Here is a 16,620-nt window from a genome sequence, read left to right on the forward strand (position 1 = left end):
CCACAGATGAAGACACTAATGCCCACTCACAGTCCCAGCACCTGCCGGGTAGCTCGCCTGCTCTTATTGCGCCACAGTGGGGCCTGGGCAGCCCACTACACCCCCACCTGAGTGTTCTCACGGAAGGTTAAAGCGAGAAGAGATCATACAACTCAACTGATCTAACTCCCCATTTTGCAGATGAGAAGACCCAGTCCCCCGAGAGTGAAGTGACACAGTGGGAAACCACACTCTGTCAGAGGCAGAGGCCCAGCACAAGTGGGCTCCCCGGATTCAGCCTGCTGATCTCTTCACTGTGCCATCAGTGCCTTAAAGTACGGACAAATGGGCTCTAGACTCATCACACCAAAAACCGCAAGGAAAAACCAAACGTATTTTATTTCTTCTTGACTGCAATTGTCATTTCATAAAGAAGAATTTATAATCTGCAACAAAGAAATCACTATAATAATTCTTTCTGAAAACACACTATCTCTTCATAAGATTTGGAAAGTTATCAATGTTATTAATAACCACACAAATATAGGCTAAATAAAGCTAATTATAACAATTGCATTTGTATTTCCAGAGAAGGTTATTTCTCCCTTCATTTGACACCTACCTATGGACACTAACAGCTAACAGATCTGACCAAATTAAACGTTATCCAAGGAAAAACATTTTCCGTAATCTGTCCAGTTGTTGCAGCATAATTTTTTGAAAATAACTTGAAGTATCAAGTATAAAACAAAAACATTAAGAATCAGGATAATTAAAAAAGCTCATAGGCATTCAAGAAAGAGAAACTGTCTTGGAAATATATTCATACTCTTTTTTAAAAAAAGCTTTTTTTTAAATTTCCAAAATTTGCAAATTTACCAATTAAATTACCTGGTGCACACACAGCACCAGCAGCTTACTCAAACCCCACTTCCCCACATCCAGTCTTGCCGCACGCATAGTGGAAGGGAATTCACCAGCCTAAGGTGCAAGAACAGGCGGATCCAGACTGCGGGCGTGCACCTGTCAGGATCCAAGTGCATCCTTTGTCCTAGGAAGCACCTGTGCCTTCCGATCAGCAGTTGAATCACTGATTGAAAAGAAGGGATTATGATGGAATTGTGCTATGACTCTGGGATATAAAATGGACTAGAAAAAAGTCAATCCCAGGTTACGTTTCCAGCTATTCCCATTCTTAGCAGCAGGGGCCACTCCACCCTCACCACTGCTACCGTCAGGAACTGACAGCAGCACCCTTCTTCCCACTAGGGCCAAATGACCTCACCTTACGCACCCAGTTCCTGCCCAGATGGTAACTGTCAGGAAAGGCGACTGAGTACCAGCCAAGATTTTTGTCCCTATCTCATTCCAGATGCCAAACTGTGGCCACTACTACACTGGGGTCTGACAAGGATGGTAACACCTGCTGCCCGGGCTAAGTGGAGAGTGCAGCAGAGCCGTAAGAACAGGAGCTGTTCGTGGCAGGATCCCTCTTGTTTTTGTCAGTAACCAGAAAGAAGTTTTATTTTAAAAAAAGAAAAAGATGTGATGAAATTGAGAACACAGGCTTCTCAGGGGGTTTAATCTCCCACCAAACACCAGCCTCACTGCCCTACAGGAGCACCCCGGGGGGACAGAGCCAGCAGCAGCCAGGGTAGCGCACGAGCAGCAGGCTGTGCTCAGCAAGCATCTTACCAGAGATTCCAAAGCACGTTCACAGCCTCATTGGCTATGTTCTCAACAGCATTGCTCTTCTGATCTATGTTCTCCTGCGGTGACACCTCATTTGAATCCAGTCCAGCATTACACTGTAACCAAATAAAATGATCAGCACCCTACTTCACAAGAACAATTAAACACAGAGGCTAATGACACTGAGAGTCACAAAAATTAAGCATCAGAAATTAGAGTGGTTAGTAAGCCCATCAAATTTTCAGAAGCAGAACAATTCCCACAACCCCCGAAACCTTTTGGCGAGAGAGAGATAAGGCGGCTTCCACAAGTCGCCGTAGAAATTGGATATAAAGCAATTCACATTTTCCAGGATGGTACGAGATCAACACAAAATATTTCACCTAATGTAATAAAAGAAAAATGCAAAGAAAGATCATGTAAGAGCTAAAATGTATAGTCTCTTGCAGGGCATGATCATAAACGTATCATATGTTGTCAGTGATTCCCTAATTTAATCTCTTATACAAATACAAAACCGAGGCATAGGGCAGTTGCTGGTTGCTCAACGGTATGGCTTAGAATGAGTGGAAGCTGAACTGCAAACACAGGCTAGGGGCTGCCACTCTGCAGGGCTGCCCTGCTGGGACGTGCTGAAGAAGCCCAGGCAGCAGCGTTTCACACGCAAGGGGCCACTGACATTTCGCTCTGCACAGTTCCTGCTCGTAGGGGCTGTCCTGTGCATTGCAGGATGCTCCGCAGTGTCCCTGGTCTCTACCCACGGCTTGCCAATAACAGCTCAACCACCAAAGGCTGAACAACCAACCACATCTCAAGACATTGCCCACTGTCACCTGCGGGGCAGTCACCCCGAGCAGAGGTCACTGTTTCAAAAGGACCAGGACTGCTATTCCTCATCAAAACCCTATGTGCTTGATAAGACCTATCAATCAATCAGCACAGAGTCAGGAAGCAGAGAGCACTCTGTGACCCTTAAACTACATCATGCCGAAAGACTGGCAGGAAAGCTGATGTGACAAGTTCTTGAAGTTCTGAATGTCTGTGTCCAGCTTCATCATCTGTAACACAGGAATAATACCTGTCGCTGCTTAAATTAAATAACCTGCAAGACTGAACAACAGTAAATACAACAATAACAACCAATGTGGAAAGATACTGTGAATCTTTGCTAGTGTGGAGCCAGACCTATTCTCAATGCCACTGGGAGAGCCCCAGGAGCAGTTAATACAGAAATGAATAGCAGTTTAATGTGGAAATGAACAGCCAGGAAATTCCCTAGTCCACAGGATTAGACAATAGATCAAACAGAGGTGCCAACTACCCCAGGGCAGGGGCTAATCAACAAACTGAGGGGACTGTCTTTTGTTGCTGAAATTAAATGCCTCAACACCCCCAGCCCCCAAGCCTACCTGACAACCGTTTTTAAAATTTTATTTAAAAATATTTTTATCGGAAAGTCAGATATACAGAGAGAAGAGACTGAGAGGAAGATCTTTCATCCATTGATTCACTCCCCATGCAGCAGCAACGGCTGGAGCTGAGTTGATCTGAAGGCAGGAGCCAGGAGCCTCTTCCAGGTCTCCCAGGCAGATGCAGGATCCCAAGCATTTGGGCCGACTGCTTTCCCGGGCCACAAGCAGGAAGCTGGATGGGAAGCAGGGCTGCCAGAAGCAGAATTAGTGTCAATATGGGATCCCGGAACATGCAAGGTGAGGACTTTAGCCGCAAGGCTACCATGTTGGGCCTGACAACCTCCTTTTAAGTTTGATGTTGGCAATAAACTCTGCTTGACCATCACGGTGGTCCACACATGTTATTACAGGCTCTGTGTACAAAGTACATCACTGCAGGACAGCGGACAAACCAATAAATATTAGTAGCTTCTGTTATATGAAGGAAGCCTACAAGAGTCTATAGCTTTAGGAAGGTCTTTTCTAACGCCTATAAATAAAGCTAATGCAGCTTAACAGAGAGGATTAACAAGGAGAGTACCTCATTGTTCCCAAGATATGAAATTCCCTGGGGCTGGCACCACGGCTCCCTTGGCTAATCCTCTACTCAGTGGCTCAGCATCCCATAAAGGTGCCTGTTTGTGTCCCAATTGCTCCACTTCCACATTCAACTCCTTGCTTATGGCCTGGGAAGCAGCAGATGATGGGTCAAGTCCTTAGGACAGTACACCTGTGTGGAAGACCCAGAAGCTCCTGGCTCCTAGCTTTGGACCAGCCGACCCCTGATCTTTCTGTAAATCTGCTTTTCAAATAAAAATAGAAATCTTAAAAAAAAAAAATGAAATTCTCATAGTATACTTTAAGGGAATAAAGTTATGCCAGTGTTTTGCTGTTGTTGCTTTAAAGCTATCCCAGTCTGCATTTTAAGTGTTATATTGAATGGCTGATTATATTTTTTATTTTTGAAAATCTTTATCTTTTAATCCATTTAAAATTTTAAAATTTACTTTTATTATTATCTTTAAGCTTTTATTTATTTATATCACAAAGCCAGATATACAGAGAGGAGGAGAGACAGAGAGGAAGAGCTTCTGTTCAATGATTCACTCCCCAAGTGGACGCCATGGCCGGTGCTATGCCGATCCAAAGCCAGGAAACAGGAACTTCTTCCAGGTCTCCCGCATGGGTGCAGGGTCCCAAGGCTTTGGGCTGTCCTTGAATGCTTTCCCAGGCGAAAAGCAGGGAGCTGGATGGGAAGAGGAGCTGCCAGGATTAGAACCAGTGCCCATATGGGATTCTGGTATGTTCAAAGTGAGGACTTTAGCTGCTAGGCCACGCTGCCGGGCCCATTATTATCATCATTTTATGATACAGTTCCATAGGTCCTGGGATTACCCCTCCCCAAGTCCCCTTCCGCCCCACTGAGTTCCCCTATATTATTGCTAGAGTATAGTTCCTCATACACAGTCATATGCCCATCGTTGCAGGCATGGACAATGGCAGAGTCCAGCATTCTATTGTCAAGATACAGTAAACAATTTCATTGGGAGTCCATCTTTGATCTGGAAGTAGAGATGCATGCTGCATTGTATTCTCTCACACCTGGGTATGATAATCTCCACCACAGTTACTATACATCCCCTTAAATGAAAAGCCACAAGACAAAATCAACAACAGGAAGAATAGAAGATGCTATTGTATGATCTATGAGTCAGTGAAGAATTTAATGAGAAAGTGTTTTGAAGAGATGAAACAAACAAAACACATCAGAACCAATGAGACAGTTTCCGCTGATCTTTGTTGGTGAAATATGTTTCCTGTAGGCAACAAATAAATGCTTTTTTTAATCCGGTCTACTAATCTACGTTGTTTGATGAATTTAAGCCATTTACATTCAGGGTTAATGTGAATGGGTGGTAATAGGGTCTCCTGTCATTTTAGGAATGGGTTGTTCATTGATTTAATCTTCTGTTGTTATGTTACTGGGATGTTCACATTTGCCTTTGGTTTTGGTGGGTGCTATTCCTCTTCTCTGTCAAGGGAACATCTTTAAGTATCCTTTATAGGGCAGGTTTGGAGGAGGAATATTCTTTTAACTTTTCTTTACTGTGGAAGAATTTTCTTTTATTTTCAAAGACAAAGGAATGTTTTGCAGGGCATGTTATCCTGGGTCAACAATGTTTTGCTTTTAGTATCTGGAATATGTCACTCCATTCTATTCTTGCCTGTAGTTTCCTGTGAGAAATCTCCTGTGAATTTGACATTCCTTTATATGTCAATTGATTTCACGTGCACATTTGAGGCTCTTTTCCTTATGTCTGATTGAAGAGAGCTTGATTATCATGTGTCTTGTGAAAATCACTTTTGGTCAACCTTGTTGGGAGTTTCTGTGCCCCTCCTAGATGTTGTTTCCCAGTTCTTTCTCTAGATTAGGGAAATTTTCCCTTATTATTTCATTAAATACATTTTTTTAAATTAATTACACTGCATTATGTGACACAGTTTTATAGGTACTGGGATTCCCCCCACCCCTCCCCAAACCCTTCCCATTAAATGCATTTCTAAACCCAGCTTCTCTCTGCACCTTCTGGGACTGCAATAACTCTCTGTGTTTGGCCTTTTAATAGTGTCTTTCAATTCTCAAATACTTTTTTTAGCTTAACCCAGCTCTGCTTCCAGCTTTTTGTCTGGTTTCCCCTGGTAACAGGAAATATCTTCTAATTTTGAGATTCTTTCTTCTGCCTCCTTCATTCTATTTTGGAGACTCTTCACTGTATTCTTAATTTGCTCCACTGTATTCTTAATTTCTAATGTATAGCTTTATTTGATTGATTTCCAGTGTGACATGTTCCTTAAATTTCCTGAATGCCTGCTTTACATGCTTTTCGTTGTTGACAAGAAGCTTTGCAACAAGTGTTTTGCATTCTGTATTTCTCATTTTCTTGATGCATTCTTCAGTTAACTCTGTGGTTGGCAAAGGTTTTTGCTCCTTTGCAGGGGAGTCTTCAGTAATATTCATTGTGCCTCTGTCTCTTCTTTTGCTCTTGATCGCTGTACTTCTGGTTAGCAGGATCTTTTCCTTGGGGCAGGTTTCTAATCTCTGTCACCCACAGGTTTACAATTAATTATTGCAGTTGGTACATGGTTCTTTGTTTGCAGTCACTTGTGTCACTCCCTCCAGTGAGTTCCAGGTCTGGGTTCTTTCGTTAGACTTTCACTTTGCTCTCCATAGCCCCAGCTTCTGCCTCACCACTCTCCACCTCCTGTGATACCATGCTGAGGCTGCACCGTTGTCTGTACAAACTTTCTCCCTCTTCTAGTTCGAGCAGATCCCAGGATTTTAGGGAGACACCAGGTGTCCTATATAGTTAGGTTGTTGCTGTTGCTGATCTTGCCAGAACCTGTTGGCAGTTAGGTCTGAGGGTCACCTGGATCTATATTGACATGTAAGATAGCGGTCTATATTATTTTCACTGTGGGACCAGTGCAATATACTGAACTGAGTTTGCTCCAGGCTCAGCGCATGCACAGCTCACTGTTGTCCCTGCAGTCTTTTTTTTTTTTTTTTTTTAAGATTTATTATTATTGGAAAGCCGGAGAGACAGAGAGGAAGATCTTCCGTCCGATGATTCACCCCCCAAGTGAGCCGCAACGGGCCGGTATGCGCCAATCCGATGCCGGGAACCAGGAACCTCTTTCCAGGTCTCCCACATGGTGCAGGGTCCCAAAGCTTTGGGCCATCCTCGACTGCTTTCCCAGGCCACAAGCAGGGAGCTGGATTGGAAGTGGAGCTGCTGGGATTAGAACCGGCGCCCATATGGGATCCCGGGGGTTCAAGGCGAGGACTTAAGCCGCTAGGTCATGCCGCTGGGCCCTGTCCCTGCAGTCTTAAAGCCTTTGCCACACTGTACAAAATGGCACCTGATGTGCCACTACTAGAGTTCTTGATCTGCTGGACATCAGGTCTGAGGGATACCTGGACCTGTCTTGGATGGAACCTATAGGATGTCATGTTGTTGCACTTCACTAAGCCAGAAATGAGTTCACTTCCATCTCAGTGCATATGCAGTCCAGTCCCATAGCCCTTGCCTCCTTAAACAAAATGGCGCCCAACTCAGCTCTAGGGGGTGGGCTGAGCTATGAAATCCACTCGTTTTCCACCCTGCCCAAATGGGAATTGCTGCTTTGCCTCTGCTCCTGGTCAAATCAAACAGACCAGCAAGACAGGCAATTGTTTTTCTAGGTTCACCTCCTGGGCTCCTGGTGAAAGTTCTTCTCCATGTTACTGCTGGTGGAGTTTTGGCTGCCGGTGCAATTCAGATGGCCACTTGTTAAATGCAACCATTGTGTCCGCTGCTTTTCTGTGTCTGTCAGTCTCCAGGTGCCCCTCTGCTGTTCTGTCCTCTCCTATTTCCTGGAATGTGCCCTTTCTGCTTCACACTGGATAATGTTTCTCCGTTTGTTTAAACATGTCCATACACTATTCCACCATCTTGAGTCTATATTTAACTTCTAATTTTAAGATCTATTTATATTTGAGAAGCACAGACAGTCTGAGAGAAAGAGCTCTCCATCCACTGGTTCACTCCTCAAATGCCAGTGATGGGTGAGGCTAGGACAGGGCTGGACGCAGGACCTCAATCGAGGTCTCCCAAGTAGATGGCTGGAACCAAATTACCAGAGCTGTCACCCCTTCCTCTCACTGTCTGCATTAGCAGGAAGGTGGAATCAGAAGCCGGGAACAGGAATCAAACTCAGATACTCTGATGTGGGGGGCCATCTTAACCAGGCAAATAAATGCAACCCACCCCCCCAGCCCACATACCTCTTTAAGAAGCGCAACCAGAGGAGTCATGACATCCTTAGTAACCATGTCATCGCAAACTTCAAAACCTCCACAGGCACTCAGATTTCTGTACAAGTTGAAAACATGTTTGATGTTCAGTTACATGTCACAAAACTCCAGAAAGCTCTCAGTACTTGAGGTTTGCCAGGGGATTATTACCTGCTACTTCTGTCATATGCTACAGAACCAGTCTACAGATTCCCACCTGCTCTGATCCTTCTACAAGATGTGAACAGATGACCGTGTTAAGCAACAACTTAGTTCTGAGGTCTAATTACACTGAAACGTGGCCACACGGGTGGGAGCGGAGAGCAGACGGTTCCCACTTCACGTGGATGAACCACAGCCCCAATCATGGGATTCTCCTTGGAACCCATGCTGGGAGGACAGCAAGGTGAGGCTACTGAAGCAGCCCTGGGTAAACAGAACGGGGAAGATGCTGCTTGCCTTGTGCGGGTTCAGCTCTGTGTCAGAGAGCAAGAAAAGGGTGTGAAGTCAAGACGCTCCCAGAAGCTTCCAGTCTGCATGTGTCTTGAGGAGGCGGAAAGGTGGGGGGGACACACTGCTCCCTCACTATTCCTCCATCCTAGCTCACCTCCTGTCACTCCCAGGTTTGCCTTCCTGGAGCCCCCCCCAGCACTCACCCTCTCACAGCATCCTCTGCACTAACTACCAGCTGTGCCACACAAACTTCTGTAATTACTTGGTTAATGACCGTCTTCCTCAATCCCCTGTGAGACTCTGCCTCAAGCCCAGTGCCAGCACACAGGAGGCACTCAACATACACCTTAAGTCAGTAGAGCCACACTGCAATACAGGAATTACACACACTAACTTTTCCTCTTGCCCCCTCTACAGTCTACTCTCTGCACAAGCAGAATGGCTTCTGGGAAAGGAAATCCCTTACTTAGCAGTAAGCCCTACCTGTATCAGGTCCACCTCCCCAGCTTCAGCACAGCCCTTCGCTGTCTCACTACTTCCTATGGTTCTTATTCTCCCATATCCAGCTGGCCCATCCTGCAAGTCTCCATTCACAGCTGCCATCCACAGAACGCCCCGCTGAGGCCTCTCACCCTAACTCACTATCCTCTGGCTTCACTTAGCATGCTCAATGCATAAACACCGTGTTTTACCTTCTTCCAATTCTGTATCCCATCACCAGGGCTGTGCCGGTTCAAGGTGCTACCTGCTCCAAAGCCCCCTGCATCATCTACAATTCCTGGCAAACCGGCTGGAAGCGTTCTTCCAACCCATGAACGGTTCTCGCAGAGCATCCAAAAGTGTGCCAGGTGCTGGGTGCGGCTGAAACACCCAGAGGGACTGCGTGTAGCCCGAGGTTCCCGGGGTCGGACCTGCTCCTCCGATGGCAAACGTGGACCCCCTCCCAACCCTGAAGAGCACCCGCCCTCCCGGCTCACCTCAGCGCGCCGGCCGCCGTCTCCCTCACCGCCAGGCTGGGGTCCAGCAGCAGCGGCCCGAGCCGACGCACGGCGTCCCTGCGCGCCAGGCCCGGCAGCACCGGCCGCTGCTGCACCAGGCGGGCCAGGCCCGCGCACGCGCACTCGCGGACGTCGGCGCTCGGGTGCTGGAGCTGCAGGATGAGGGAGCAGTCAGGGGGCTGGATGCGCATGCGCCCCTCCTCTCCCCCGGCGCCCGGCGAGACCCCCGGCGCCCGGCAGGACTCCCGCCTCACCTTCTCCAACAGTTCGGCCGCCGGCCCGTCGTCCTCCTCGTCGGCAGTCCCGTTGGCCGCTTCTGCTGCCGCTTGGGCCTCACAGTCACCGGTGGGGGAGAACTGAGGTCGCTTGAAGCGCTTGGTCCGGCTCTTGCCCATGGCGACGTGCGCTGTGGGGACGGCCTGAGGGAGGACGACCGGAGCGGGCGGCCACCGACCGAGACGCGAGCGTCTCCACTCAGCTGGGCCGCCCGGCAGCTCGCACACACATGGTGAGGCAGCGCGCACGCGCACCGCGCTGGCGGCCTGCAAGGGGGGGGGGGCAGGCGCGGGGAACGCGCAGGCGTGGAAGGGCTGTGGGCGGGGCCGACCGCGGGCGGGGCCAGCCGCAGCCGTGGGCGGACCAGCCGTGCCTTGGGGAGGGACCAGCCGCGGCCGTGGGCGGGACCAGCCGCAGTCGTGGGCGGGACCAGCCGCGGCCGTGGGCGGGACCAGCCGCAGTCGTGGGCGGGACCAGCCGCAGTAGTTGGGGGCCAGCCGCAGCCGGGGGCGGGGCCAGCCGAGCCTTGGGGCGGGTTCCGTGGGGGAAACCGGGCGGTGGCTTGCAGTGACAACCCCTGTGTGGTCTGTGCTTGGTGAGTGCTTGGGTTTCGGTGCCCTCTGTGTGAGAGGCAACCCTACCCCGAAGGAAGTAACACTCACCCAGGGGCGTAGTTCACTTGGGGAAGCTGGGTGTATCAAGGACCAAGTACAGGTACAGGGGTGGGGTGCGGACGCCCCTTGGGATGGCTGCATTCTGTATCAGAATGCGGTACCAGACCAGCTCGCACCCTGGGAGGCAGCAGGTGATGGCTCAAGTACTTGGATCCTTGCCACCCAACGTAGGAGACCCAGATGGAGTTCCTGGCTCCTGGCCTCGGCCTCTCTCTCTCTGGGTCTCAGCCTCCCTTTCTCCTTCTCCCTGCCCCTCCCTCCTTCTTTTACCCTTTTCAAATGCACAACTGACTTTTTTTTCTTCCTTGTTATACCTTTTATTTAGTCCTCAAGGTTCCCGGGAAGACATATTCATCCTCCTGATATCCTGCATTGTTTTTGTTGTATGAGTTCCTTTCCCCAAGGTCCTATTCTTGCAGGCATGCTCCCCAATGTTCTCAGGTGTCCCTCAATGGTATACTCAAAGACAGGTGAATGGTGTCATGTGCAGACCTGGTGAAGGAATCGGAGCTATTTACCCAGATTTAGAATTCCTGGGATAAGAGAATCTCTCCTCACGTACAAAGAGGGGCTTCAAAAACTTCCAACTCATAGATAAATGGCTTAATGTTTCAACAGCTAGTTTGCTGTACTAGTAGGTTCCCCATACCCTGCCTTGTTGTGTAACCCAAGAGATTTCCTATAAGGCATCAGTCCTGCCTCCCAGACAGACACTGCAATGGCCAGAGCTGAGCCGATCTGCAGCCAGGCGCCAGGAACTTTTTCCAGGTTTCCCTATTTGGGTACAGGGTCCCAAGACTTTGGATTGGGCCATCCTCGGCTGCTTTCCCAGGCCACAAGCAGGGAGCTGGAAGGGAAGTGGAGCAGCCAGAACATGAACCAGTGCCCACATGGGATCCTGGGCAAGATGAGGATTTGGCCACTAAGCCATCGCACCAGGCCCCATGATCATTGTTTTAAACATTATTTTTTTGTTTGACAGGCAGAGTTACTTGGAGAGAGAAGAGACAGGCCTTCATCCACTGTTTGCTCCCTACATGGTTACAACAATCAGGCTGGGCCAAGCTGAAACCAAGGTTCTTGTGTTTCTGACATAGGTGTGGGAATCCAAGCACTGGGCCATCTTGTGCTGCTTTCCCAAGTGCATTAACAACAGGGAGCTGGATCAGAAATAGTGTAGCAGGGACTGGAACCAGTGTCCATATGGGATTTTTTTCTTTGAGACTGCTCATCTGGCTCCTGATCCCCGTCCCGCCTCTAACAGATGTCTTCTCCTTGACCACTTGCCCTCAGGTGTCCCCAGGTCTGCCCTGCCCATCCCCCATCATAGAGCCCCTGGCATGATCCTTCCAAAATATCCTTTGACTCTGTTGCCTAAAAACCTTTCAGTGTCTTCCCTTAGGAAAGAGATCAAACCTCAGCTGGAGGTAGGGGTGTGGCTGGGCGGTTAGGAAGCTTGGGATGCCTTTGTCTCCTGGAAGCCTGGGTTGGACTGCAGGCACTGTCTTTTGCACCTGCCTCCTAAGGTGCACCATGGCGGGGAGCAGGTGAGGGCTCAAGGGGTGAAGTTTCTGGCTTCTGGGCTTCAGCCTGGCACAGCCTTGCCTGTTGCAGGCTCTTGTGGGTAAGGCGGCTTAATCTGCACCTCTCCCCTGCCCATTTCATCTCACCCCTGAGCTGTCCTCCATGGGACCTCAAGGCTTTGCCCAGGCTTAAGCTCCCACTCAAAACCCTAGGAAATGTGTCACTTCCATGTAGTGCGTCCTTGCAGTCAGAGACAGGTCTCCTTTGAGACAGCATGTGCTGTATTCCTTGGTCTTAAAGCACAACTCAGAATTGCAGCTGTAAGTTTCAATTTCATTGTGTATAGTTATTACACCCCTGGAGCTGGCACAGTGGCGAAGTAGGCTGAGCCTCCGCCATCCCATATGCGTGCCAGTTCATGCCCATGGGAGACTTGGGTGAAGCTATTGGCTCCTGGCTTTGGTCTCACCCAGGTCTGACCACTGTGGCTATTTGGGGAGTGAACCAACAGACTGAAGATTTCTCTCTCTTTGCCTTTTCCTCTCTGTAATTCTGCCTTTCAGTAAAGTCAACGAATCAGACCTCGTGCGTGTATGGTACTTTCCTCTCAATTTTGCTCTGAACCTAAAACTGCTCTGGAAAATGGACTCTTATGAAAATTCTGTGCTGTTATTACTGCTTGTTCTCCCACACCCACTCTACCACTGTGCCCCACATTCAGGCCTTGGCTCTAGCATCCTGCCTCTGCACTCTGAGGCAGCAGGTGATGGATGGCTCATGTGACTGAGCTCCCAAATCCTAACTCAGCCTTATGCATCGTGAGTGTTTAGGGGGTGAACCAGAAGATGGGAGCTATCTCTCCCCCTCCGAAGCTCTCAAATAAAAACGTATTTAAAAGGAACAACAAATCTAATCTCTAATGATGGGAGGAGATTGGTAGCTGTGCAGGCCCAGTGGCCAGGATGGGGGGCTTGACCGAAGAACCTTCTGGAGTGATAGAAATGTTGTGTAGCTTGCTTGTCTGACTGCTGCATGGACATTGCATTTACTAAAATGTTTTAAACTTTATAGTCACAAGAGGTGAATTTGCTTTATGCAAATTAATCGATAAAGCTGATTTTTAAAAAAGATTTATTTTTACTGGAAAGTCAGATTTACAGGACATACAGTAAGATCTTTTGTCCGCTGGTTCACTCCCCAAGAGGTTGCAATGACTGGAGCTGAGCTGATCTGAAGCCAGGAGCCAAGAGCTTCTTCTGGGAATCCCACATGGGTGCAGGGTCCCAAGGCTTGGAGCCAACCTTGAGTGCTTTCCCAGGCAATAAGCAGGGAGCTGGATGGGAAGTGGGGCCGCTGGGATACAAACTGGCATCGACATGAGATCCCAGCGTTTGCAAGGGGAGGATTTAGTCACTGAGCCATCATGCCGGGCACAAAGCTTAATATTTTTTAAATAGCCTGCAGAACTTACCCAGGTTTCAGTCAGTTCCTCTGCCTATCCCAGGCCCTGCAGTCATCCCCATGTAAGAGATAGGGCACCCGGGGCACACAGCAGTGAAGCTCCTTGCCCAACAGCACAGGATTTGCCAATGACAGGAATTAATCTCAGAGCCCAACTGCAGTGTGGCTTGTCGTCACTGCAATATACTGCCTCCAGCTCCTCACAGCCGTCAGACGGAGGAAATCAGTCAGGCAAAGGGAAGGATGCAGGAAGAGACCAGTGTCAGCAGAGGAAGCCTGGCTTTCTCTGTTTCTCCCCTTGCGGAATAAACTACTCCCTCCACAGAGTGGGTTTGGGCATCATGGTTAACATGCTCTCGGTCTACACTGCAAAGTTTAGGTAATTCTGGACTCTGGCTAGCTCTCCACTTCAGCTTCCTGCTTGTGCAGACCCTAAGAAGCTGTGGCGATGGCTCATGTAATTGGGTGCCTGCCACCCACTTGGAACAGCTGGCCTCAGTGTCCAGCACCTGGCTGCAGCGCAGCCCACCATCATCCTGGCCACTGTGGCATCTGGCAAGTAAACCACAGTGTAGAGTTGTTCTCTCTGCCTCTTGTGTAAACAAACTACTCCATCTAGCTTATGCAGAACGACCTCACTGAAAAGAAGCAGATCACATGCATACAGAATTTGAAGAGTTGGGACTGGTGCAATAGCCTAGTGGCTAAATCCTTGCCTTGCCTCCGCTGGGATCCCACATGAGCACTGGTGTCCCAGCTGTCTCACTTCTATCCAGCTCTCTGCTTACTGCCTGGAAAGCCAGTAGAGGGTGACCCAAAGCCTTGGGACCCTGCACCCACATGGGAGGAGGCTCTTGTGTTCCTGAATGATAACCTAGCCATTTTTGTTTTCAGATTTATTAAGTACTTAAGAGGGAGAGACAAAGAGATCTTCCATCCACTACGTGCTCCCCAAGTGGACACTATAGCCAGGGCTGAGTCAGGAACTTCATCTGGGTTTGCATCATAGCAGGGGCCCAGGCATCTAGGCCATCTTGCACTGCTTTTCCCACACCACTCGGGAGTTGGAAGTGGAGCAGCAGCCAGGACAGGCTAGCACCGTTACACACTATGCCATAGTGCTGGCCCTAATAAACTACCACTTTAGCTCGCTTCTGTCATGTAAGCTTCTGCTCTACTGGCCTGGGAAGGACTTAGTAATTCCCTCTCCTGCACTTCTCTTTCATCTAACAAAGTAGTTCCAGAGATCTTGATTAAATCAATACTCATTTTCTCAATTAGTAGGACAATGCAAACATTGCCCACTGTGGAACTCGGAAGTCTGCTCAACCAGAGGTTCTTTCTTGTACAGCCTTTCATTTTTTCCTTGGAGTTAATTTTGGCCCTTTTTTGGGAGACCAGGAAGCTCCTGGCTCATTCGGCGCAGGTCTGGTCCTTGCAGTCATTTGGGGAGTGAACAAGTGGATGGAAGATCTCTATCCCTTTCTGTAACCCTTCCAAATAAATAAAATAAAAATTTATGTTTCATGACTGAGGTACAAATGGCCCTTAATTGTTATCCTGGTTCTCTATCAATCTTGTTGTTTTTTCAAACGTCCAACCCAGATGAAGTGTCAAGCTCCTGTCTTGCCCAGTGGCATGTGTTGCAGCCATTTGGGAGTGAACCAGAGGGCAGACAACCTGTCTCTTCCTAATTCTGCCTTTCAAGTAACTACATGAACTTTAAAAGGGCACTTAAGGGGCCAGCACAGTGGCACAGCTGGCTGGTCCTCTGCCCTGTGGCACTGGCATCCCACATGAGCTCTGGTTTGTGTCTCTGCGGTTGCCCTTCCAATCCAGCTGTTTGTGGCCTGGGTTCTTGGGACCCTGTACTACGTGGGAGACTCAAAGGAAGCTCCTGGCTCCTGGCTTTGGATCACCTCTGGCAGTTGTTGCCATTTGGGGAATGAACCAGTGGTTGGAAGACCTTCTTTTTCTGTAAAATCTGTCTTTCAAATACAAATAAATCTTCAAATACATAAAATTTCAATTTTGGAAAATGGAACTGAGATTTTTTTAATCTATGCATATGAGGAATGTCCAAAAAATATGCTGGATATGCATATGAGGAATGTCCATAAAATATGCTGGATATGCCTACAGTCCAATGATTTTGTGCCAAAACTGCCTTTATCTGAAAGGCAGTGAGAGAAAGAGGGATCGTCTCTCTGCTGGTTCAGCCCCTAAATGCTCACAGTGGATCAGACCACGAGCCACGAGCTTCTGCGTCTCCAACAAGGACGCAGGGTCCAAACACATGGGCTATCTTCTGCTGCTTGCCCAGGGTTTTTGGGTAGGGTGCTGGATAGGAAGTGGAGCAGCTGAGACCTGAACCAGCATCCACATGGGATGCCACCATTGCATGACATGACTTTCCCGGCTATGCCACAACACTAGCCCCAAAATAAACTTACAATTTCATTTTTCCACACTTAAAAATACAGACATACATACATATTCTTACATGTTTCTGTCTATTAGAAAGGAAGAATAAGAGAGCAGAAGAGAACTATCATCAGTCTGTCGGTTGAGTCCTCTAATGCCTACAACAGTCAGATACAGTCTAAGCCAAAGCCAAGGACTTGTTCCAGGTCTCCCTTTGGGTAGAATGGGTCCAAGTTCTTGAGCCTTCAACTACAGCCTCAGGATGCCTAAGCACAAGGCTGGATTGGTAAGAACAACATTGCTAAGGACCTAAACTAGTACTCCAGGATGGGGTACAAGCATCCAAACAGCAGCTTAATGTGCCACAGCATACCACTTGTCCCTAAAAATAGTTTACTTTTTATTTACTAATTTGAGGCGCGCACGTGCACACACACAAACACAGCTTTTATCCACTGGTTTACTCCTCAACGGCTAATGGGTGGGCAGGGACCAAATCCAGGAACCTGACCACCCTGCAGATCTCCCGTTTGGGTGGCAGAAATAGAACTCCTGAAGTCACCACCATTGCCTTCCAGGCTCCGCATTGGTAAGTTAGGATCAGGACATGGAGAAGCAGTCAATCCCAGGGATTCCTACATGAAACGTGTCACAGCTGACATCCTAAGCCCCAGATGTAATATCTGTACTTCCAAGGGACTTTCTGAAATATCCTTGTATGTATGTCCACAGATGTTATTTTGGCATTTTTTCCTTTTTTTTTATTTTTGACAATCTTTACATAGTTAATTAGGGTAAAAAGGTTCAAGGGCTACAGGAAAGTGGATAAGACTATTATTTCCACATTTTTTCCC

At 48.3% G+C, this 16,620-nt stretch overlaps 1 protein-coding gene across 3 annotated transcripts in view; it reads right to left on the bottom strand.

The window, feature by feature from the left end:
* The window catches only part of HEATR3 (HEAT repeat containing 3), a 39,925-nt gene extending 29,987 nt beyond the window's left edge, over positions 1-9,938 (bottom strand). For 2 of the 3 annotated variants that reach the window (XM_004583835.3, XM_058674421.1), the window contains exons 1-4: positions 9,662-9,938; positions 9,387-9,559; positions 7,948-8,035; positions 1,675-1,787 (exon numbers count right to left, since the gene is read on the bottom strand). In XM_004583835.3, coding sequence (XP_004583892.2) covers positions 1,675-1,787; positions 7,948-8,035; positions 9,387-9,559; positions 9,662-9,802 — 515 coding nt within the window. In that variant the 5' untranslated portion in view covers positions 9,803-9,938. Of the gene's footprint in view, positions 1-1,674; positions 1,788-7,947; positions 8,036-9,386; positions 9,560-9,661 lie in introns of those variants that run through there. The other variant, XM_058674422.1, reaches the window with a different exon arrangement.
* Between the last annotated feature and the right edge of the window lie 6,682 nt (positions 9,939-16,620).

Source organism: Ochotona princeps, chromosome 16, assembly GCF_030435755.1.
Source record: "Ochotona princeps isolate mOchPri1 chromosome 16, mOchPri1.hap1, whole genome shotgun sequence".
Classification (NCBI taxonomy): domain Eukaryota; kingdom Metazoa; phylum Chordata; class Mammalia; order Lagomorpha; family Ochotonidae; genus Ochotona; species Ochotona princeps.